This window comes from Leptonychotes weddellii, chromosome 4 (assembly GCF_054177405.1).
Source record: "Leptonychotes weddellii isolate Sample4059 chromosome 4, ASM5417740v2, whole genome shotgun sequence".
Lineage (NCBI taxonomy): Eukaryota > Metazoa > Chordata > Mammalia > Carnivora > Phocidae > Leptonychotes > Leptonychotes weddellii.
Window position 1 is genome coordinate 16,273,720 of NC_138372.1, and position 21,969 is coordinate 16,295,688.

The window sequence follows — 21,969 nt, forward strand, 5'->3', positions numbered from 1 at the left end:
CGCTTTCCACGAAGTTAAGAGAGGAATAATTTTTACTCATTCTGGGAAGGCTTTTTATAAGAGAAAAGAAGGTGGAAAACAAAAGATACTGAGAATACAAGTGTTTTCATTTTAGAGGATTTTCCTCTCCAATCTACCGTTCCCCACTTCAAACTGTAGAACGGTGGCTGTGTTCTTTGTAGCCAGAAAAACTGAGTCACACCTCATATGATCTTTCTGGCTTGCTTTACTCTCTGGGCCAAGTGGGTCCCCACCCAGGAAACCTTCTCACTCACAAGCTGTGCTTATGCAGATAAGACCCCACTTGTCATCTCACCAAGCCCTGATGTACCAGGTCTCTGCCACTGACCAGCTGTGTGTCCTTGCATGAGTCCCTTAACCTCTCGGTGTCTCAATTCCCTCTGAAATGGGGAAAGCATTACCTCTCAAGGGTTTTTGTGAAGATTAGATAAAGTAATCCATATAAGGCACTGGGCACAGCATAAGGTGCTCAAGAAACATGTGTCAAACTAGTAACTGATGATCATTTTTCTTTCAGTTTGTTCTTGGTGTCTACGTGTGGGAGATGTCCTTGTTTAGCTTTCTCTTTCTTTCAGCTGAAAGATCACTCAACTTTTCAGAACAACAATAAACCAAGCCCCTTTACCTTAACCCACAAGGGTTAGGAGACTTTGGTGACAAGCACTGGAAATTAACTGGAACTTAATAGAAAAGAAGGAAGTGGGGAGAATTTATTACAAAGACTCAGCGGTGTCTCAAAGATTCCAAGAGCCTGAAATGGGGATCCTTCTCCCTGTTTCTCCCTGGAGGTCTGCTGTGTCCCTATCTCCCTCTAGGCCGGCTTTCTCCACCACTGTAGCCACCACCAACTACTTCTCCCCATTACAGTCTCTACCACACGTAGAGACTCACTAACTGACCCTAAATCCCCAAACCAGGATCTGGTTAGGGAGATTTTGATTGGCCCAGATTTGGCCACATCCAATCAGATGCTGTCCCTTAAGAAATACACAGTAACTGCCAGAGAGCCAATGAGTTCACCAAGACTCCTCTTTATAGCAGCGCCAGCTGAGAAGCTTGAGTTTTCAGAGGGATTAGGGGAGAGGTGACCAGAAATTGAATCCAGAGCTCCCAGAACTGACCCCAGAAGGTCAGACCTTAAAAGACCTTCATGCATTACCTCGTTTAACCTCTGCCCGCATTTTATAGAGAAGGAATGAGGTCCAGAGGTATGTGTTTGTCTGAGGCAGTCTGGGCAATCAGTGACAGAGCTGGAACCAGAGCTCCTGGCACCATGGCCCAATCACATGTGGCTGTCGTAGTTGAGGAACTGAATTTTAAATTTTACTTAAGTTTAATTAATCTAAATTTAAGTCACCACATGTGGGTAGTGACTACCATATTGGACAGGATAGTCCTACAGCTTGAAGCCTTCTGATCGCTCAGGAAAGGAGTAGACATCAAATCCCCCGTAGCTAAAGAATCAAAAGATAAAAACAGAATTCAGGGCAAGGAGATGTATGGAGAAAACTATTACTTTGTAAAAGTATTTAGTAATTATGGAAATGTAAAACAAAATTGCTTTAAGCTCTCCGTTTTGCCTATCAAACAGGTAAAAATAATTAACAGCTGTAAATTATACCATTTAATCTCCCAACAACCTTGTGAAATAATAATTTTGAGTGTTCTCAGAATGCCTGGGCCAGTCATGCCTCCACCCTTTAAGACCTGTGTGTTCTTGGACAAACAACTTTGCCTTTATTTATTTATTTTTTTTAAAGATTTTATTTATTTATTTGAGAGAGAGAATGAGATAGAGAGCATGAGGGGGGGAGGGTCAGAGAGAGAGGCAGACTCCCTGCTGAGCAGGAAGCCTGATGCGGAACTCAATCCTGACTCCAGGATCATGACCTGAGCCGAGGGCAGTCACTTAACCAACTGAGCCACCCAGGCGCCCTGCCTTTATTTCTTTATCTGTTATTAATATTACTACCTACTTCAGAGGGTGTTTTCTAGGGGCAAATGGAAAACTGCATGTAAACAGCTCAGCACAGTACCTGGCATGTGATAGGTGCTCAGTATATGCAAGCAGAGATTATTGTCTCCATTTTGCATGAGGCTCAGAGAGGGCAACCAACTTGCTCCAAATTGCCCACCTGTTAAGTGTTGAGGCCAGGATTCACACTCAGGTGTCTCTGGCTCCAAAGCCTTCTTCTGGGCTGTCTCTTTGTTTTTCTTTAAGATTTTATTTATTTATTTGACAGAGAGAGACACAGCGAGAGAGGGAACACAAGCAGGGGGAGTGGGAGAGGGAGAAGCAGGCTTCCCGCTGAGCAAGGAGCCCGATGCGGGGCTCGATCCCAGGACCCTAGGATCATGACCCGAGCCGAAGGTAGACACCTAACAACTGAGCCACTCAGGCGCCCCTGGGCTGTCTCTTTACATGGCTCAGGATCCCTTAGCACTCTCCCTCTGCCCCCACTCACCCCCTCCTTGTACCCCTTCCTTTAGAACCCTGGTGACTCTGTGTGGTCTCTAGACTCTGGCTGTCCCTCAGACCTGGCTCCTGAGTGCCCTTCTGTGCATTGGGAACCTTCTGGACTATACACACTTGTGGGGCTGCTGCGGACCGGCTGGCGTGGGGAGGAAGCTCCCCTGTCCTGCAAGAAGAGAGGGAGAGCAAGGCTGGCCCGGTGAGAATGAAGAGGAGGTGGAGGAAGGGGGAGCAAGCCATGAAGTGGCAGAGCTGACTCACCTGGTCTTTGGATCCCAAAACCAGTTTCCTTCCCAACGCTCCACAGATACACAGAAGCAGGAGCTGAACGTCCGGGGATGGGTGATAAACACAACGATCCCAAGAGCCTCACTTTGCCTCTTAGGAACTTGTGGGACTTATAGCTAAGGAACTGTTAACCCCGAAGATGCCAAATAATGAGTGAAAAACAAAGCTTAGATGAAGGTGAACTTAGCTACATGATCCAACCACTCACAAATCATTTCTCTACCACCACCTGTATCGGAAGAGGAAGGGCCAGAGCTGGTCAGTGTGATCAGCACAGTACTGTGATAATAGCCCTCTGGCTGTCCCCAGCTCCCAACTAACTGCCCAGGTTCTAAGAACATGTTAACCTGTGGTTTGTGGTTAAAGCGCCCCCGTGTGTTTCCACTTTGTCATAAGTTCTTTAAAGGACCAATTATCAGTACCATCAAGATTTATGAGGGAGGGGGCTTATCTCCTTGAATCACCACAACACGAAGAAGTTGGTGGCCACCCAGGCCCGGAGGGGCTCAAGGACCACTGAGTGGCTCAAGGACCACTGAGTGAGAGCCGCATAGCCAGGACTCCGATCTGATCAGGTCAGCCTTCTCAGAAGCCTATTCTCTCCGCCACCTTTCCCTGCATCTATCTGGTCTCCAGACACAGAGCCTGGTCCTCAGGAACTGATGTGTGGGTGGTTCCAGAACCTCTGGAGGCTGCCAGCACTGTACTAGCCTCAGACTACAGTCCAGTAGCTTGTCCTCAATTCTGCGGCCAGCCCTTCCGTGTGGGAGACTGCCCCCCCTTCCCCGCCCTCATCTTCTTCCCAGGTCCTACCCTAAACATTCATTCAGCAAGCCAGGGCTGGAGGCTGGGACCCCAGAAATGAGCAGGGTCGGACTCACATCCCTTCCTTCGGGCATGAGTTCACTGGGAGGCAGCACTGGGTTCTGGTGGAGACTCTGCGGTCACACAGCTTGAGTCCTGCTACTTTCTTCCCAGCTCCTGAGCCTCAGTTCCCTCAGCACTCAGGTAGAGTTAGCGGTGGCATAAAGGTGACGATGCGTACAGGAGTCAAGCCCTGAAGGCGGCAGCAGTCATTCTGCTTCATTCACCAAACTCAGGGTTTGCCACGGGTCAGGCTGATGCAGGCGGCTGGAGACAGGGATAAATCCATGTGGTTTGTGAGGCCCAGAAAGGACCAGGAGGCACTTATGTGAAACGCTAGAGCTCCCACCCCCTTGCTCCTTCTCTCCCTACCTTTCCTATACACCCCCCTCCCACAAACACACAGGCCTGAATACCCAGGGACAGCAAGTCTGGGGACCACCTCCCACCCCAGGCCCATCTTTGACCCTTGGGCCACTTCCTAGTGCCCAGCCTGGTGCTAGGGGTGACGGGAAGGGGGTATCAATCAGCATCTCAAAGCCCAGAGGAGCCTCTTTTTGGTGGACAGGAGGCTCATCCTCCTCCCAACCCGGAGAGGGAGAGCCCACCCCCTGTGAGATGGCTGCTGTGTTCTTCCCATACATCCCAGGACCAGCGGGCCAATAAGAACAAGGGATTTGAGGGGCGGGCTGGAAAAGGTGTCTGTAAAAGAGGGTGGGGCCCAGTGCCTGGTTGGTCTGTTCTAGGTGTGAGGAGGTTTCAGAGGGGCTTCTCCTGGCTCTGGAGGTAGGCACATCCTCTGGCTAGGGGAGCGATCAGAGCATCCTCAGGTGTGAGGTGTTGGAGAGCCCCCCCCCCCCACCCCGGCCAACTGTTTTCCTCTCCTGCCTCACCCTCTGCTGGTTGGGCTGGCCCAGTCCCAAGGAAGAGGAGTTCGGGACAGCAGATGGCCAATTTATGCCCTGAGCATACCTGTCCTCTCTCTGAGCAGCTCCCAGCATGGGCAAAGAGAAGACCCACATCAACATTGTGGTCATCGGCCATGTGGATTCGGGCAAGTCCACCACGACAGGGCATCTCATCTACAAATGTGGTGGCATTGACAAGAGGACCATCGACAGGTTTGAGAAGGAGGCCTCAGAGGTGAGGCTGCTCTATCTGAGCTCCCTGCCCCTCCTTCCTAGCCGTGGTTTCCCAGGGAGGGATACCTCACTGTCGGGGAGGAGACTGCTCACTTCCGCTGAGCACCTGCTGGGCTGGTAGGTGCTTTCCCTCTCAATCATGTCAGGCAGGTGATGGCTGTCATTTTCCAGGTGAGACAAATGAGGCTCAGAAGGGTAAAAGAGCTTGCCTGAGGATGGTGCCAAGGTTTAAATACCAGTGTGACACAGATGCCATGCCGTATCTCAGGAACTAAAGCTGCCATTTAAAAGAGGGGAAAGGACTTATTTGTCATGCATCTACCAGGGATCTTAAGGTAGTCCCATGGGTACCATGGCAGGTGCAAGCAAGCCTTGCCCCCCAGAAACTCCTGGTCACACACCCTTCTGTCACATAGTAAGCTCAGTAACAGCATGGGTGCTGTAGGAGCCCAGGTCACGAACAATGAACACGTCCTAAGAAGCCTTGAAGGATTCCCGAAGGAATGGATCTCCTCTGAGCCTTGAGGAAATGGGGCAGGTGTCCATGAGCCACAGGAGATTGAAACAGCAGGTGTAGAGCACCTGAGATGGAGGTCGTTGCCTGGTAGGACAGGCGACATAGGCCTTGAATGCCCTGCTAAAGAGCCTGGTCACTTTCCCTGCAGTGACTAAAGGATTTCAGGCACGGGAATGATAGGAATCAGGCAAGATCTTTTTAGGAAGAGCACACTGGCTGCAGCATGGGGAGAACAGGCCAAAGGGCCCAATGCTAGGGGCTAGAAAGCCGGTCGGGAGGTTGTTGCTGTTGACCATGGGAGCAAGGACGGTGGCCTGGGCTCAGGCAGCAGCAGTGGGCATGGAGAGTAATGGGTGGAATCCAGGGACGTGGAGGCGGGGAATCCTCAGAACTTAGCAGTTAGCTGTAGGGAAGGGGGCAAGGGAGGAAGAAGAGTTGAGGGTGGTCCCCAAGTTTCCAGCTTTGGAAATTGGAAGGTCAGGGAATACCAGGGGCAGAGCTGATCTGGAGTCTGAACAGGTCTGCTCTAGATGTGTGAAATTTGAGGTGTCCACAGGGCTTTCTGTGCTCATATCCAGGAGGGCAGCTGAACAGTGAAGTCCGGAGCTCAAGACGGAAGCCCGGACTGGGGACTAAACCATGGGAGTGAGCTGGAAAGGGTGAGGGACAGAGCCCCAGGATGGGTGAAGTAAGAGCCCAGGCAGGAGAATGAGAAGGGAGAGCCAGGGAGGTGAGTAGAAAACCTGAGACTTGAAGAAGCATCGGACAAGACAGGAATAGTCTGTAGAACCAGCTGCTGCAGAGACAGAAATAGGATGGAGAAGAGAAAGCAACAGGTCCTAAATCAGTGCCATCAGCTATTCTCATCTTGGCTTCCTCAGGTATAGTCAGAATTGTTGTGGGGGCGCTTATGTGGCAAGGGCTGCCAAGTAAAGCTTTAGAACTGTGAGAAAGAGACTGGTCCGTAGCCAATACGTAGAAGCATAGCCAAGAAGGTTATGGAAAAACAATGGGGTGGTTCTCAAACTTTCTGGTCTCAGGAACCCTTTGAATTCTTAAAGGTACCCCAACGAGTTTGTTTATGTAAATGAGATCTATATATTTATGATATTCAAAATTAAAACTGAGGTTTAAAAATGCTTAACTCACTTAAAAATAATAGTAATATACTCCTTATATATTAATGTAAATATCACACTTTTTGTGTATGAAAAATAACTATTTTCCAAAACAAAGAATCTTGCGAGGGTGACATTTTTGCTGATATCTTTAATGTCTGACTTAATAGAAGACAGCTGGATTCTCATCTGCTTCTGCAATCAACCTGTTGCGATTTCACCTCTAGAAAGCACCACTGCACAATGATGAGAAAATGAGGGCGGGAAAAGGCAAATAATGTCTTAGCATTATAAAAACAGTTTTGACCATGCAAACTCTAAACGGTATCAAGGTCCCCGGAACACACTTTGATAGCTACTTATCTAATGAATATTCTAACCTGTAATGGACTTCATAAAATAGAAGTTCCTACAGTAGCAAAAGTTAGGATACCTGGGTTCTATGTCTGTCTTTTAGTAAACTAATTAATTTTCTTGAGGAAGCCACCTGGTCTCTGGTCTTTCCTTTTCTTCGCTCTGCCCTCTAATTAGAGCTGAAATGAACATATGCTCAGGACCCCTGAACTGGCAAGTGGTAGAGTATACCCTAGACCAGCATGTTAACTTGAATATGCTACCGACTTTTGGTCACCTTTTTACCAGTGCTGAAATCGGCTCAACTTCCCCAGGCTGCCAAGGGTAATTATCAGTCATAGATACCATTTAACATAGGGTAGCGGCTAAGAGTTTGAACTTGAGTCTGATGCTTTTTGGTTCAAATCCTGACTCTGCTGTTTATTAATCCTATGATCTTGGACTAGTCAGTTAATTTCTCTGTTACTTCATCTGCAAGATGAGGATAATACTCCACTAAGTTGTTGTGAGATTAAACGAGATAACCCACGTTAAGTGCTTAAAACAGCACCAAGTTCAAGGTCAGCATTACTTACATGTTCGCTATTACTGATTTGAGGGCTTGCTGACCCTCTGCCAGGTCCACATGCTTGCCTAGGCACTTTGTCATTTGGCCCTGGGTCACTCTGACTCCCAAACCAGCGCTGAAAGACAAACTTAATTATACAAGTAATAAATTATGTTGTTTGAAAAATTCAAAGGTCTCTCCATACACAGTCCTGTTACCATCCCTCTGACTCTCAACTCCTTTCGTAACTTCCTTCCTGGTTGATGGGCAGCTTTGGATATAGGGGTGACCCTGGGGCTTTCCCTCCTGCTCCCGGCCCAGGTGGGCAAAGGCTCCTTCAAGTATGCCTGGGTGCTGGACAAGCTGAAGGCAGAACGGGAACGGGGCATCACCATTGACATCTCCCTGTGGAAGTTTGAGACCAAAAAATATTACATCACCGTCATCGATGCCCCAGGTCACCGTGACTTCATCAAGAACATGATCACAGGGACCTCACAGGTACCACCGGAGTCGTCTTGGCTCTGCTGCAGGGGTGGGCAGTGGGTGTCCCCGGCCAAGTCTGAGTTGGGCCTTCTTCTGTCTGTCACTTGGGCCAGGCAGACTGTGCTGTGCTGATTGTGGCCAGTGGTGTAGGTGAGTTTGAGTCTGGCATCTCCAAGGATGGGCAGACCCGTGAGCATGTACTGCTGGCCTGTACGCTGGGTGTGAAGCAGCTCATCGTGGCAGTCAATAAGATGGACATCACGGAGCCTCCTTACAGTAGCGCACGCTTTGAGATCAGCAAGGAGGTGAAGGCCTATATCAAGAAGATCGGTTACAACTCTGAGGCTGTCGCCTTTGTGCCCATCTCAGGCTGGCATGGGGACAACATGATAGAACCCAGCACCAAGGTGAGAACTGACTGGGATGGGGCTAATTAAACGCAACATTCCCACTCAAATCTTTGAGCTTCTTCGAGAATATAATACCCAGGATTTACAGCATGCTTATGGGCCAATCACTGTGAATGATCCCCATTTTACAGGTGAACAGAGGTTATTCAAGACTACACGACTAGTAAGCATAGAGCTGCATTGTGCAATGTAGCATTTAGTTACATGTGGTTATTATTATTTTTTTTAGATTTTATTTATTTATTTGAGAGAGTGAGAGAGAGAACACAAGCAGGGGAGGGGAGGGGCAGAAGGAGAGGGAGAAGCAGGCTCCCCACTGAGCAGGGAGCCCGATGAGGGGCTTGATCCCAGGACCCTGGAATCATGACCTGAGCCGAAGGCAGACGCTTAACCAACTGAGCCACCCAGACGCCCTGCCTATTAACTTTAATAATTTAAGTCAAATGAAATAATTTCAGTTCCTTAGTTGTATTAGCTACGTTTCAAGTGTTCCACAACCGCATGTGGCTACCATGTTGGACAGTGAAGTTACAGAATGTTTCCATCATTGCAGAAAGTTCTGTTGAGCAGTGCAGGCAGAGACTGTAATTCTAGTCCACGCTCACAGCATCTAAGCTACCTCTCTAGGCAGGTTAGGAAGTGTGGGGGCAATATAAATGTGTCTAAGATACAGTCACTGCGCTCATGGATCCCAGAATCTAGTCGGGTTTAAAATTCTTAAATGAGTGTCTCCCTACAAAGGAAGTCTAGTTCTCTGGCATCAGACCTGGGGTCAAGCCCCAGCTTTCTCCCTTGCCCACAGTAAAGAGGTAAGAGAGGAATTAATACTTTGGGCATTAGGACTTACTTCATGGGACTGTGAGCATTAAATGAGAGACTCCACACGGGCATCGGTTCATGCATACAGTTGGTGCTCAAATGCTAACTGCTATCCCTTACTACTTTATTGCCTAAAACCTAACTTTTCCATAACTGACTTGAGGATCCTTAGCCTTTTCTTCCACATGGACATAGCATAATCTTTTTCTGATTATAAAAGTAATGCCTAACATTTTTACAATGAGCCTTTCATGCAGATATGAAGCATAAACTTCATGGCTTATAGATAACCTAGTTTTCATGCAGTTCTTTCTAGATATTCAGAGCTGGACTCAAACTGTACATAATTTTCTATAAAACTCTTTGTTTTTAAAATTTTCTTTGCCATTTAAACATGTTGAATACTTAGTGGGTGTTTTATATCATAGATCACAGAGGTACATTAGACTGTGTAGCCATATCCATTATTAAGTAAAAGTGGTACTGAGAGATTACCATGTGCCAGACACCAGACTAAATACTTTACATGCACACAACCTCATGAAGAAGACATTTTACTCCCATGTAAAATGAGAAAACTTGGACACAGTATAGTTAAGTGATAGCCCAAGGTCACAAGCTTCTAAGAACACTGTTTCTAGTTTTATTAAAAATTGCCGTAAGCATCTTGCTAAATAAATCCTTGCATGTGTCCTCATTAATTTAATTAGAAAAAGCTCCTAGTGAAACAAAGGGTAGGCATTATCTTGGAGTCTTCTGACACATATGGCCCAATTGTCCTTGGGAAAGATTAGAGCTACCACTGGGCAGTGTGTTCCTTTGGATGGTACTTCAATATTTGCATGCTGGGCACTGTCCTTGGTGCTGAGGTTGTGGTAGCAAATGATAGGCAACCCCGCTCGTAGCAGTATGGTCTTCTGGGGGTAGTGGTAATATAGGGGATGATGACAAGTGCTAAGAAAAATGTAAGGCTGAGGGAGGCATGATATGAGAGTGTTACTCTATATTGGGTGGTGAAGGGGGTCTCTTCTAAAATGACAGTAGAACAGAAGCCTGAAGCTTTGCCCATTTCCCCACTTCCCAAGTATTACCACAGAGTTCAGCTAGTGAAATAAGGGGATTTCATTCTCCTGTCCCTTTGGTTATTTATTAGGCATCTAGTATGTTCTAAAATATTTTATTCATTTGACAGAGAGAGAGACAGCATGCACGCACACAAGTAGGCAGAGGGGCAGGCAGAAGGAGAGGGAGAAGCAGGTTCCCCGATGAGCAGGGAGCCCAATGTGGGGCTTGATCCCTGGACCCGGGGATCATGACCTAAGCCAAAGGCAGATGCTTAACAGACTGAGCCACCCAGGTGTCCCATATCTAGTATGTTCTAGATGCTAAAAGAACAAAGCATGCACTCAGTGGACTAGATAGATTTAGGGTTTAGCCTTTGCTCTCAAGAAATACCTGTGACATCGGAGACCTCAGTTTCCCCATTTTTAAGATGGGGATGATACTGATCTCATAGGCTTATTCAGGCCTCTGAGTTGGCACAGAGACAAATTAGTTGCTAAGTTCACCAAACTAATAGAAGAACTTATCTTTACCAATGAGGCTGGTGTTTGAGTAGGAAGTTGACCCACAGAAAGAAGCCAAATGGAATTCCAGTTAAATGATACATCTCTGAAGGCAAAGATGATGTCTTTGCTGAGCTTTGGCCAAGGTTTTTAGAGAAGTAAATACAGTATCTACTTAAAAGGCGTGAATACAGTGCACTGTCATCTTTAAGGTTATCCTTCTAGAAAGCCTTATGCTCAATAATGCTGCCCCTCCTTGCCTAAGATGTTGGGGAACATCTAGTCTTTAGAAGGTATAAGTGTTAGAGTATTTGAGTCTTGTTTTCATTCTCATTCCTGATGCTTACTTAACTGTGCCGCATGTTTTCTCTGCTCCTCCTGTGTAATGAGCAGATGGAATAAGACCTAAGAGCTAATCAGATTCAAGGAATCTCTGCCCCCTAAAAATATTGGCTCAAGTGAGGGGCAACACCTACAAGATTTAGAGGAATGACCACCATTTAGTGGGTGTGTAGTACATGTCAAACATGGTGCTTGGTGGACTGTGTGTGGTCTTTTGTGTCTTCACTTGAGCCTGCAAAGTAGGTGATGGTATCTGTTTTACAGATGAGGAAGCGGAGGCTCAGAATGCATTAAAAAATTGCTTGAGGTGCCATGTTAAATCCAGGTTGGCACCTGCGACAGGCTCCCTCGAGCCTAAGCAAGCTGCACATTTGGTGGCTTTTCCAGATGTCCTGGTTTAAAGGCTGGAAGATCACCAGGAAGGAAGGAAACATGGTGGGCATGACACTGCTAGAAGCACTGGACTCCATCATGTCCCCTGCCCGCCCTACGGACAAGCCCCTGAGGCTGCCTCTGCAGGATGTATACAAGAATGGGGGTGAGTATGTGCTATGTGGGGGTGCTTGGGGTTGGGGGCTCACTGAAGGCTGGCTGCTGACCATTCTGGTTGCTCTGTCCCCCCAGGCATCGGCACCGTGCCTGTGGGCCGGGTGGAAACAGGCTTCCTCAAGCCAGGCATGGTGGTGACCTTTGCTCCCTGCAACATCACCACAGAGGTCAAGTCTGTAGAGATGCACCACGAGGCCCTGGCTGAGGCCCTGCCTGGAGACAATGTGGGCTTCAATGTGAAGAATGTGTCGGTGAAGGCCATCAGGAGGGGCTACGTGGCGGGAGACAGCAAGAATGACCCGCCCTTAGAAGTGGCAAGCTTCGTCTCCCAGGTGAGGAGGCCCATTTAAGGGTGTCTTCTGAGACAGCCATACTGTCCTACATGCAGAATGGTTCACTGGGTCATTCAGGAAGTGGGCACTGAGCATATGCTCTATGCTGGGCTCTTGACCAGCAGTATAGGTAGAGTCCGGGTTAGAATCCTGACTGCACCTTATTTGCTACTTTGCCCTTGAACAAAACAATGCAGTTCAATGGTCTTCTTAGTTTCCACAGTATGGTCTTAAAGCAGTTGTTTTCAAACCCGGTGGATTAGAATCACCTGGGAAGCATTTCAAAAATGCAGATTCCTGGGGCGCCTGGGTGGCTCAGATGGTTAAGCCTCTGCCTTCGGCTCAGGTCATAATCCCAGGGTCCTGGGATCGAGTCCCACATCCGGCTCCCTGCTCAGCAAAGAGCCTGCTTCTCCCTCTCCCTCTCCACCTCCCCCTGCTCATGCTCTCTCTCTCTCTGTCTCTCTCTGTCTCAAATGAATAAATAAAAAAAATCTTAGAAAAAAAATGCAGATTCCTAACATTTTTCCCAGTGGTTCTGCGGAATGATTCAGTAGACATGGGTGGAAGCTGGGAATCTGTATGTTAGAGCTCTCAGGTGTTTCTTCGGCCCAGAGTTAGAATGTGGAGGCTGTTCTGAATGCAACGTCTGGCACATTCTTACTTCTGCAGGTGGAGGCTTGCACTACCTCGCAGTGAGCTTGGGAGCATTACATGAGGTGATGATATGTAAAACAGCTGACCTGGGGCCAACAGGTCATCTAACAAGTTAGTCAGCTGCTATTGTAATGCATTTTTCTAAGTGGCAGGGAAAAGTAGTACATAAATAACATGTATGCGTGTAGGTTTTAGTATCACTCATCCCTAGCTCTGCCACCTCCCTGCTATTTCATCATGGGTAAATTATCCAGGCTCTTTGCTATGAAAATTAAATTGGAATGCATGAGATATGCTTAGCACAGAACTTGGTATACTCTATAAATGTTCAAATGCTCACTATAATTTAAAGTGTGTCCAAGGTGGGACGCCTGGGTGGCTTAGTCGGTTGAGCGTCTGCCTTCAGCTCAGGTCATGATCCCAGGGTCCTGGGATTGAGTTCCGAGTCGGGCTCCCTGCTCAGCAAGGAGCCTGATTCTCCCTCTGCCTGCCGCTTCCCCTGCTTATGCACGCTATCTCTCTCTCTGACAAATAAATAAGATCTAAATAAATAAATAAATGTGTCCAAGGTGCCTGACCCCTTAGCTGGTTAGGGCTACCTCCTCTGGAGGATGCTGGGCTAATGCCTTCCCCCGCTCCCATCCCACCCTGGGTTCCAGGTAATCATTCTCAACCACCCTGGCAGCATTACCACTGGCTACTCACCAGTCCTGGACTGCCACACGGCCCACATTGCCTGCAAGTTTGCAGACCTCAGGGAGAAGACTGACCAGCGCTCAGGCAAGAAGCTGGAAGACAATCCCAAAGCCCTGAAGTCTGGGGACTCAGCCATCGTTCAGATGATTCCACAAAGGCCCCTGTGTGTGGAAAGCTTCTCAGAGTACCCGCCCCTCGGCAAGTCCTGATAGCACTTGGCTCCTGGACCCTTCCTCCTCCTGGCTCTAGGGAGCCAGTGTTCCAACGGGTCACACCCAAACCAGATTGCAGAACCTGGTCAGAAGGACTGGCATTCCAGGTTAGAAGGGCCCCCAAAAAGGAAAGTAGCTTGCCTAGTGTCACAGAGCAAGGCAGGGCCATTTTAGAGCCTTGTTACTCTAAGTGTGGTCCATGGACCAGCAGCATGGGCATCCCCTGGGAAGTGGTTAGAAGTGGAGAACCTCACGCTCTATCCAGACCTGCTGAACTCAAATCTTCAGTATAACAAAATCCACAGGTAATCGGGATGCACATCAATTTGAGAAACCCTGATTCAGAGGAGGTGAATAAACCAGAGATTAGCAGGGATTTTCTTTTTCCTTCTTAATCTTCAGTGCAGTCGTTTTCAAACCTGGTGGATAATCAGAACCACTGATGGACCCTATTAAACCCAGAGGTTCAGACCCTGACAGATTCACCTGATCAAGGCTGCAGCCTAAAAGTCTGTTTCTTAGATTTCCCCAAGTATATTCTGCATGGCTAGGTTTGAACAATTAACCTAGAAAGTTCTGACCTCAAATATATAGGGAGTAGGCATTTTTATACAGTGCCTGCTCTGTGCTAGATGATAGATATTTATAAACAGGTTCTTGCCCTCAGCGCCTCCCAGTTAATGGGGAGGGGGGCGAATTTCAAAAGGCTAGTTTTATTTATTTTTTTATTATGTTATGTTAATCACCATACATTACATCTTTAGTTTTTGATGTAGTGTTCCATGATTCATTGTTTGCGTATAACACCCAGTGCTCCATTCCTCCATTCAGTACGTGCCCTCTTTAATACCCATCACCAGGCTAACCCATCCCCCCACCCTCAAAAGGCTAATTTTAGAGGTGGGCCACAGATGCTGCCACATGAATCTTGCAAAGCTGGTTTAGTTCTTTCTACCTCTGCCAAAAATACTGTGAGTTTGAAGCCAGATGCCAAAGCCTTGCCCTCCACAGTCTGAAGTCAGAGGAGCATTCAAGAGCCCCCAGGAGAAGCAATTGCCGGATTCACAGCTGAATGTAAATGAGATCTATCCTATGGGTTGTTGTGATGGGCACAGAGAAGGTGCTAATTGCTTGGAGGCTGGGAGCATTAGTATGTACGGTAGGGTGGTGGGTGCACCAAAAGCAAAGTTTTCCCTGTGACCTTTACTTATGGAAGTAGGACAGTCCAGTGGCTAAGAATATAAGTGCTGGTGTGAGACTTTCTGGGTTTTCAACCATCACAGCAAAGTGACCTTCTACTTCTTTGCCCCAGTTTCCCCAACTGTAAAATAGAGTGAGATCTACTTTGAGTTGTTGAGATAATTAAATGCACTCCTATGTATAATTCAGAATATCACTGATTTGACCTCCCGTGACAGTGTCCTATAGCTTGTGCCCTGTGGTAGCATTCCCCACCTGTTTCTTCATGTCCTGTGTCCTAGGTCGCTTTGCTGTGCGTGACATGAGGCAGACCGTGGCTGTTGGGGTCATCAAGGCTGTGGAGAAAAAAGCAGCGACTGGTGGCAAAGTCACCAAGTCTGCCATGAAAGCAGCCAGGAAGTGAGTGGTGACAGCTACTCTAGGACTTTCTGGGAGAGGGGCAGCCCAGGAGGAGCCACAGCTGGAAAAGAACGGCTCAAGGAGAAGTCTTAGCTTACTCTTCTCTTGCCTAAACGGTCTTAAACCCGCCCCTGCTAATGCACTTTTCTTTTTGCTGATGAGTCTGAGGCATGGGAATAAAGCACAGCAAGTCTTTTTGCCTCTGCCTCTGACCTTGATTGCAAGCAAGGAGGAAGCAGGTGGGGTGCTCAGTCTAATTCTACCCCTCACCTTCCTTCTGGTGCCTGCCTGAGCAAGAACCAGAGAGCTAGGGTCACAGGGAGGAAAATGTGTAAAGGGGAAAGTGTAGGGCAGCTTTTGGCCCAGGCCAAGTTCATCAGTTCCTAGAACAGGACTCTGGTGTTTTAAACTGCCTGACTTAAATAGTGTCTATAAAAGTTACTGAATCTTCTGTGTGCTTTGCTTGTCTGTAAAATGGGAAGATAATAGTATCTGCCTCCACAGGGATGTTGAAGTTTGAGTGAGCTGGTACCTGCTGGGCATGGTAATCAGCTACTCTCATTGACATGGTGGGGGCACTGGAGGCAAGAGAGCCCTATTATGGGGACGTTCTATTGGAAAAAACTTGAGGAGAAGGGGATGAGCCTGAGGTTTGTAGGATGAGCTGTTTTATATTTCCTAGGTATATGTTTCCCTCAGGTTACTTTTTTAACTTCAGTTTAACAATTTGAGTCACAAAGTTGCAAGAGGCAATTTCACCCAGATTCCCCAAATCTTATTTACCATTTTTTACCCGAATTATTTGAGAGTAAGCTGCAAACATGGTGGCCCTTTACAATGAATACTGTAAGTCCAAGAATATTCTCTGATATAATCAAGGTCAAGTAATCAGAATGAGGACATTAAATTAACATGGGTACACTTCTGAAATCTGCAGACCTGATTCAGATTTTGCCAATTATTCCAGACACATGCTTTATAGCAAAAGAAAATCCAGGATCATGTGTTGCATTCAGCAGTCTTGTCTCTTTATTGCAAGTTTTGGAGCAGCCCCTCCCTTGGCTCTGTTCCTCCCAGAGGTTTGGTTGAGACATCTGCTCTGGGCTAGCTAGTTGCTGCCTGATGGAGGAAGCTCAGAGATGCGGGTTGGTAGGAGGGGGTGTCTCTTTGCTCTCCTCCATCAGCCCAGCTTTCCAGAAGTCCCTTGCATCCCTACTGGATGAAACCAGGAGAGCCCGGGGGCTTTTATCTCCCCTGTAGCAGCGGGAGAAGGGAATTACGGCAGCAGAAGTGAGAGGCTTGTCTCCTTTTCCACCCAAGACCTTTGCCCATTTATTCTGTTAAAGAAACGGCAGATTCAAGACCAAGTTCTGCCTGGGATGTGGATCCTGGCAGCCCCTCGGGTCCTGCTGCTGAGGATTAGTGTAAACCAGGAAGCCCTACTCTTGTTTGCGATTGGAGCCTGTCTGTCAGACTAATCTGCAAGCCATTTTTGTGCATGCAGGATGACTCAGTTGATTGTACACCATGTCTAACACTTTTTTTTGGGGGGGGGGGTAAAGGGTTGCTTGGAAACAGTGGGTTTATATTAAGAGTAACCCCTTATTGTGAGCTTAACTGTGTGCTCTACACAATTACCTCGTTTAATTTTCACAACGATCTCCTATGATATCGGTACCCATTTTAAAGCTGAGGAAAACTGAGGCTGAAAGAGGTCTAATTAGTAACCCGCTGTGGGTCGCGTGTCTATCAGACAAGACAGGAGCATACTGTCTCCACAGCTCAGGACTCTTAAGTCATCACTGTTCTAACTATAAATTCCATTTGTTTACATTGTCACCGAGTAAATTATATACACTTACAGTTTGCATAACTGATTTCACATAGTCCTGGAAGTCTCATCACGCCAAGAACCACCAGGTACGGAGACTGTGGGAGGGAAGGGCGCCCACAGAGACCGGAAGTTCAAGGAAAAGCCCGTTCAGGGAGCTTTAAAAACCAATTTTGGAAACCGGGTCCCGGTGGCGGGCGAGCGCGGCTCACACTGGTGGGCGGCGCCCACCAAGCCGAGCCCCGCGCTACGCCGCGCCGCCCCCACCCCTTTTCCTCCGCCGCAGCTCTCTGGGTGTCCTGCGGAAAGAGCCCGCCTCCGGACCCATAAGGCCCTGGGCCGGAAGCTTCACTTCCTCTTCCTGTTTTCCACCATGGCGGTGAGTAGCTGATGCCTGGGTTTGCTTCCCTTCATCCGCCTTCATCCACGGCGGGCCGAGGCCGCGGGAGCTGTCTCGTCCGCGGCCCGAGAAGAGGGGAGCCCGCAAGACTGGCCGTGCCGAAACTGGCAGAGCCATGCGGGCCGAGAGCGCAGAGCTGAACGTTGTCGCCTCCCCTTCCGCCCTCTTAGGAGCGGGCTCGGGGCAGCCGCTGGGAGGGCTCAGAAGCGCGGCCCGTAGGCTGCAGGGAGGGCGAGTGGAGCGAACGGAGGGGCTGGCACACGGTGTCCGGATCTGTTACCCGTCCCGGGGACTTGAGACTTGCCGCGGGCTAGGGAGCCTCAGCTTGTTCCTCCGCTTGGGGAAGGCGCTAGCTTTCTGCCGCGGCCACCCGGCTGCTTCGGAATGGAATGGGGGACGTCGCAGAACCACGTGATCCCGTTTCCCCAGCCGTTTAAATTCTGTTTTCTCCCCCGTCGGCTTTATAGTGCGGACGCACTCTGACACCTTACCCGCTGAGCCCGTTGGGGTTCATCCTCTGCCTGTAACTTTAACTCCCGATACCTGTCCTCAGTTTCTGATCACCCATTCCGTGCGTGGAGGAGGAAACCAGATCCCGAGCTGTCTTCTGCCTTGGTGCCTCCCACACAAACGGCGTGATACTTTTTAAACCCTTTAGGGCTTTCGTTAGGAGCCAGGATGAGCAGAAATAGGTATGCTGTGTATGCTAATGCTGGCCTCGGGGCTGTGGCGGGGTTGTGTGTTGACTGCGGCGCTCCCCTTGTTGCAGCAGGATCAAGGTGAGAAGGAGAACCCCATGCGGGAACTTCGCATCCGCAAGCTCTGCCTCAACATCTGTGTGGGGGAGAGTGGAGACAGACTGACCCGGGCAGCCAAGGTGCTGGAGCAGCTCACAGGCCAGACGCCCGTGTTCTCCAAAGGTGAGTGGTGGCAGTCGGGGGAGAGGACCGGCGGCTGCGTATGCCTGCATTTTTCCTAATTTACCTGGCGTCCAGCCTGTTCAATGCCCGTTTTGAAAGTGACAGTTGGTGTCCCTTAAAAGCATTACTTTTCTGAGCTACCCAAGAAGTATCTTCCTTTCAAGATTGGGTTTGGTGTTGGAATACCGGGTTTTTAAGTTTGCAGAAATTAAGCTAGGACTAGTCCCAAGTAGAGATTTTCCGGGGAAAGTTAGAAATGTTGGGAATGCAGTAAATGGTATTTGGCTTGATTCACATTTGGAATTTATAGGCTACATTAAGAACAGAGCTGTGTGCCTAGACCAGCTGGGTTCACATCCTGGTTCCATCATTTGCTAGTCTGACTTTGGCCTTTCTGGGTCTCAGCTTCGTTATTTACTTAAAAGGGATGATAATACTTAATAAGATTGTGAAGGATTAAATGGGTTCTATGAGGTGCCTGCTATATACCAAGCTCAGTGTAGATGTTACCATTGTTTTGTTGCCTTTTTTTTTGTTTTTGAAGTTCCATTGCTTTAGGATAGTGGAATATGGCAAGTTCTTGGGTTCAGGTCCTGCCTTTTATTACCAACTGTGATTTGGGGCAAGTTAACTTCCCAGAACTTCATCTGTAATATGAGGATACCATTACAATAACGCTTTAGAGAATCTTAGCTATTTTCAATAATGTTTTGTTTTCTTTAGAACACAGTGATCCTATTTCTTTCTAGTGGCCTAGTCTGGCTGTGAACTTGGCCCATCCTGAGACTCCGACATTATGACTTTGAGCACTTTTTTTTTTTTTTAAAGATTTTATTTATTTATTTGACAGAGAGCACAAGCAGGGGGAATGCAGGGAGAGGGAGAAGCAGGCTTCCCTGCTGAGCAGGGAGCCCGATACAGGACTCCAGGGCTCAATCCCAGGACCCTGAGATCATGACCTGAGCCAAAGGCGGACGCTTAACCGACTGAGCCACCCAAGCGTCCCACTTCGAGCTCTTAATTGCCTAAGTATGACTGAGGACTTGGAAGTTGAAAAATACGTTTTCTGTGTTATGGATGAAACCAGATGTAGGTGACACTGGTTAGAACGCCACCGTTTGGGATGTGGGTAGATATTTAATGTCTCCTAGGAGTTACGAAGATGATCTGGGTAAAAGGTGAGTGCAGTGGGAGTGTGATACCTGACTCCTTGTTTACCCCTGCCTGCAGCTAGATACACGGTTAGATCCTTTGGTATCAGGAGAAATGAAAAGATTGCTGTCCACTGCACAGTCCGTGGGGCCAAGGCAGAAGAAATCCTGGAAAAAGGTCTAAAGGTGAGGCTGATCCCCTCATGGGATAATAATAAAGAGTGCCAACTTAACACAAGTAGATAATAACAGTGGTGGTGGTTACACTTCATGTACTGTCTTTGGTGCCTTGGCTTTTTAATTTTAATTTTTTTATTTTAATCTCTAAAGGGGGTTTCCTGCACTCAGCAAGGTTTAAACCATTCTTAATGATTTCTCTGGGTTTTTCCATGCCTTTTAAATGTTGGGAAAATTCTGTGAAATTCATTGTTGGGATGTGATTTGGTGTTGTGGGGAAATGAGATTTTGTTCAGGATCAAATTATATCGAATTGCATCTCTGGGGTGCTGAGTGTTGAGGACTAAGCTAGGAATTTGCGGGGGGATTTGAGTTGACGAGGAGTGTGATTGCTGCATTTTTCTCCTTAGGTGCGAGAGTATGAGTTAAGAAAAAATAACTTCTCTGATACTGGGAACTTTGGCTTTGGGATCCAGGAGCACATCGATCTGGGGATCAAATATGACCCTAGCATTGGTATCTACGGCCTGGACTTCTACGTGGTATGAATATTTAATCTTCTATTCTTGGCATGTGAGGAGAGTGGATCTGCTACTCCTTTGTGTGTGCTATCTTGATGTTCAGGTGTTGGATTAAAGCTTTGAGTGTTGTCTGCCTTTGTGTTCTGCCCCTTGGGAAGATGTGCCTCGTTTGTGGCAGGGATCAGGATACAGCACTGAACTAGATGGACAAGATCCTGCTATTGTGAACCTTATAGTCTAGGATCTAGCAAGCACCAATATGGCTTAGAGGTGGAAGAAGGAACTCTTCCACCCACTGAATTGAAAGTTTGAGAGAGTTCTGGTGCTGTATTTGGTGTGTGGGTTGGCCGGACTGAGGCTGCTCTTTTCCCAGCTCCTTCCCTTAGACCTTGGGGATAGAGTGGCTTCCATCCAGAGGATGGAAGTTTGGTGAGTTTGGTGATGTGGCTGTTTGCTCAGTCAGGATAGTAGGGATTTCAATGTAGAAATGACCATTTGTGTTACTACATGTGTCTGTCCAACCATGAAACCACACAGCAAAAAGCGGAAGTCCTGATTAGTGTGGAACCTGAGTCATGGCAGCACCCTCATTAGATTTGAGTATCCAAACACTAAGGAGAATTAGGTGCTCACAGGGAGTTTGGGAACAGCAAGCCTTTAAGAATCACTTTTGAACTAAAGCAGAAGAGAAGAATAACTATTTCTTTGTTATCTCAGAATCTTAAGTTTTCTATAATGCACATACTATAGTAAGATTTTTTTTTTTAACATTACTTTAAAAATGCACTTTGGAGACTGGGGAGCCGTGAGGGAGAATCCTTAGCTACCATTGGAAGTTGGGCAGGGAAGGGGGGAGGTACTGTAAGTTCCAGCCTCCAGAGCAGACCTATAGTGTGGTATGTTGTCCAGGATGCTGCTAACCAGTTTATCAGACCCTGAGATCATGGGTCTCTTGCTCTGGAAATCATTGGGCTACCACGTGACTCTTGAAGATCAATCTCCAATGTGTGAGTCTTGTCCGTCTACTCTTGACTGTGAGCTGGCTAGGTGACTGTTGGTTATTCCTGGGACAGGTGCTGGGTAGGCCAGGTTTCAGCATCGCAGACAAGAAGCGCAGGACAGGCTGCATTGGGGCCAAACACAGAATCAGCAAAGAGGAGGCCATGCGCTGGTTCCAGCAGAAGGTAAAGCTGATTTATCTCAGGTGACCTGGTGGAATGTGGTGTTGGTGAATAGAGTTGGGATTTGGGGGTGCAAAATCCCGCACCATTTGGTGGGTACTTTCTTTAAAGATAGAGTATTTGGGCACCTTGGCAAATGTGGGTTTCCAGGGTTGGTGGTTTGAACACCCAGAGTCAGGCTTTCTCCCCACCCCCATACATGCAGGTAGAGGAAGGGGAGGAATATGGCTTTAATAAGAGCCCCCTTTTCTCAAGGTATAGTGCAGTTCAGCACAGTGTAGCAGTTGTTAAAACTGGCCAGTTTCCTGTTTAGTCCAGAAGGGATGTGGGGTTCAGAGCTGAATTCACGTATCAGATGTGAATTCTCAAACGTTAGCCATTGCTGCCGTCTTTGCTGTTGCCTCCTGTTGTGAAAAAATAAAATCTCTTCTCTTTCAGTATGATGGGATCATCCTTCCTGGCAAATAAATTCCCGTTTCTATCCAAAAGACCAATAAAAACTTTTCAGTGAAATGTATATTACTGTTGTGTGTTCTGTGAAAGGAGCCTGGCCATATTCAAGTCCCTGGACCTCAAGCCACTTAAAGCTTCGATGGGAATAGCTGGTAACGACCCTGTTGTCCTCTGGATGCCAGTGTTTCCTGGCAGATTGAAGCCTGAGCTTCGCAGCATTGCCTGTGCTCCCCACACCCTTGTGGTTAGGCTGTGGTGGTGCAGTAGTCACATGGAAACTGATTTTAGAGGGGAGGGTATGATTGGGCCTGGGGTTTGAATATAGAGCTTTGGTGAGAGGTGAA

At 47.8% G+C, this 21,969-nt stretch overlaps 2 protein-coding genes and 1 long non-coding RNA gene across 10 annotated transcripts; 2 read left to right on the plus strand and 1 right to left on the minus strand.

Moving 5' to 3' along the window:
- Window positions 1–213: 213 nt before the first annotated feature.
- On the minus strand, window positions 214–16,992 carry LOC102747969 (uncharacterized). 8 transcript variants are annotated; one of them, XR_014144721.1, is made up of 8 exons: window positions 16,854–16,992; window positions 14,848–14,927; window positions 13,190–13,341; window positions 7,353–8,123; window positions 4,855–5,065; window positions 4,619–4,728; window positions 1,961–3,913; window positions 214–1,756 (listed from the first exon to the last, which is right to left on the minus strand). It is a non-coding gene; the product is annotated as an uncharacterized LOC102747969 (long non-coding RNA). The 8 variants fall into 8 exon arrangements; XR_014144718.1 differs by having other exon boundaries at window positions 13,190–13,728; XR_014144724.1 differs by lacking the exon at window positions 14,848–14,927 and having other exon boundaries at window positions 1,961–3,011; window positions 3,596–3,913; window positions 16,854–16,980.
- On the plus strand, window positions 4,646–15,478 carry LOC102748172 (elongation factor 1-alpha-like). Its single transcript, XM_031032690.2, has 7 exons — window positions 4,646–4,789; window positions 7,646–7,825; window positions 7,924–8,217; window positions 11,334–11,484; window positions 11,571–11,827; window positions 13,144–13,378; window positions 14,874–15,478. The coding sequence occupies exons 1-7, from the start codon at window positions 4,646–4,648 to the stop codon at window positions 14,993–14,995; spliced, it is 1,383 nt and encodes a 460-aa protein (XP_030888550.2). The 3' UTR covers window positions 14,996–15,478.
- An 83-nt stretch (window positions 16,993–17,075) lies between the features above and the next one.
- RPL11 (ribosomal protein L11) lies at window positions 17,076–21,689 on the plus strand. The gene is made up of 6 exons (XM_006737582.3): window positions 17,076–17,201; window positions 17,992–18,142; window positions 19,373–19,479; window positions 19,881–20,012; window positions 21,065–21,175; window positions 21,611–21,689. Exons 1-6 carry the CDS (start codon window positions 17,196–17,198, stop codon window positions 21,638–21,640), a joined length of 537 nt encoding a protein of 178 aa, XP_006737645.1. The 5' UTR covers window positions 17,076–17,195; the 3' UTR covers window positions 21,641–21,689.
- The last annotated feature ends 280 nt before the right edge of the window (window positions 21,690–21,969 follow it).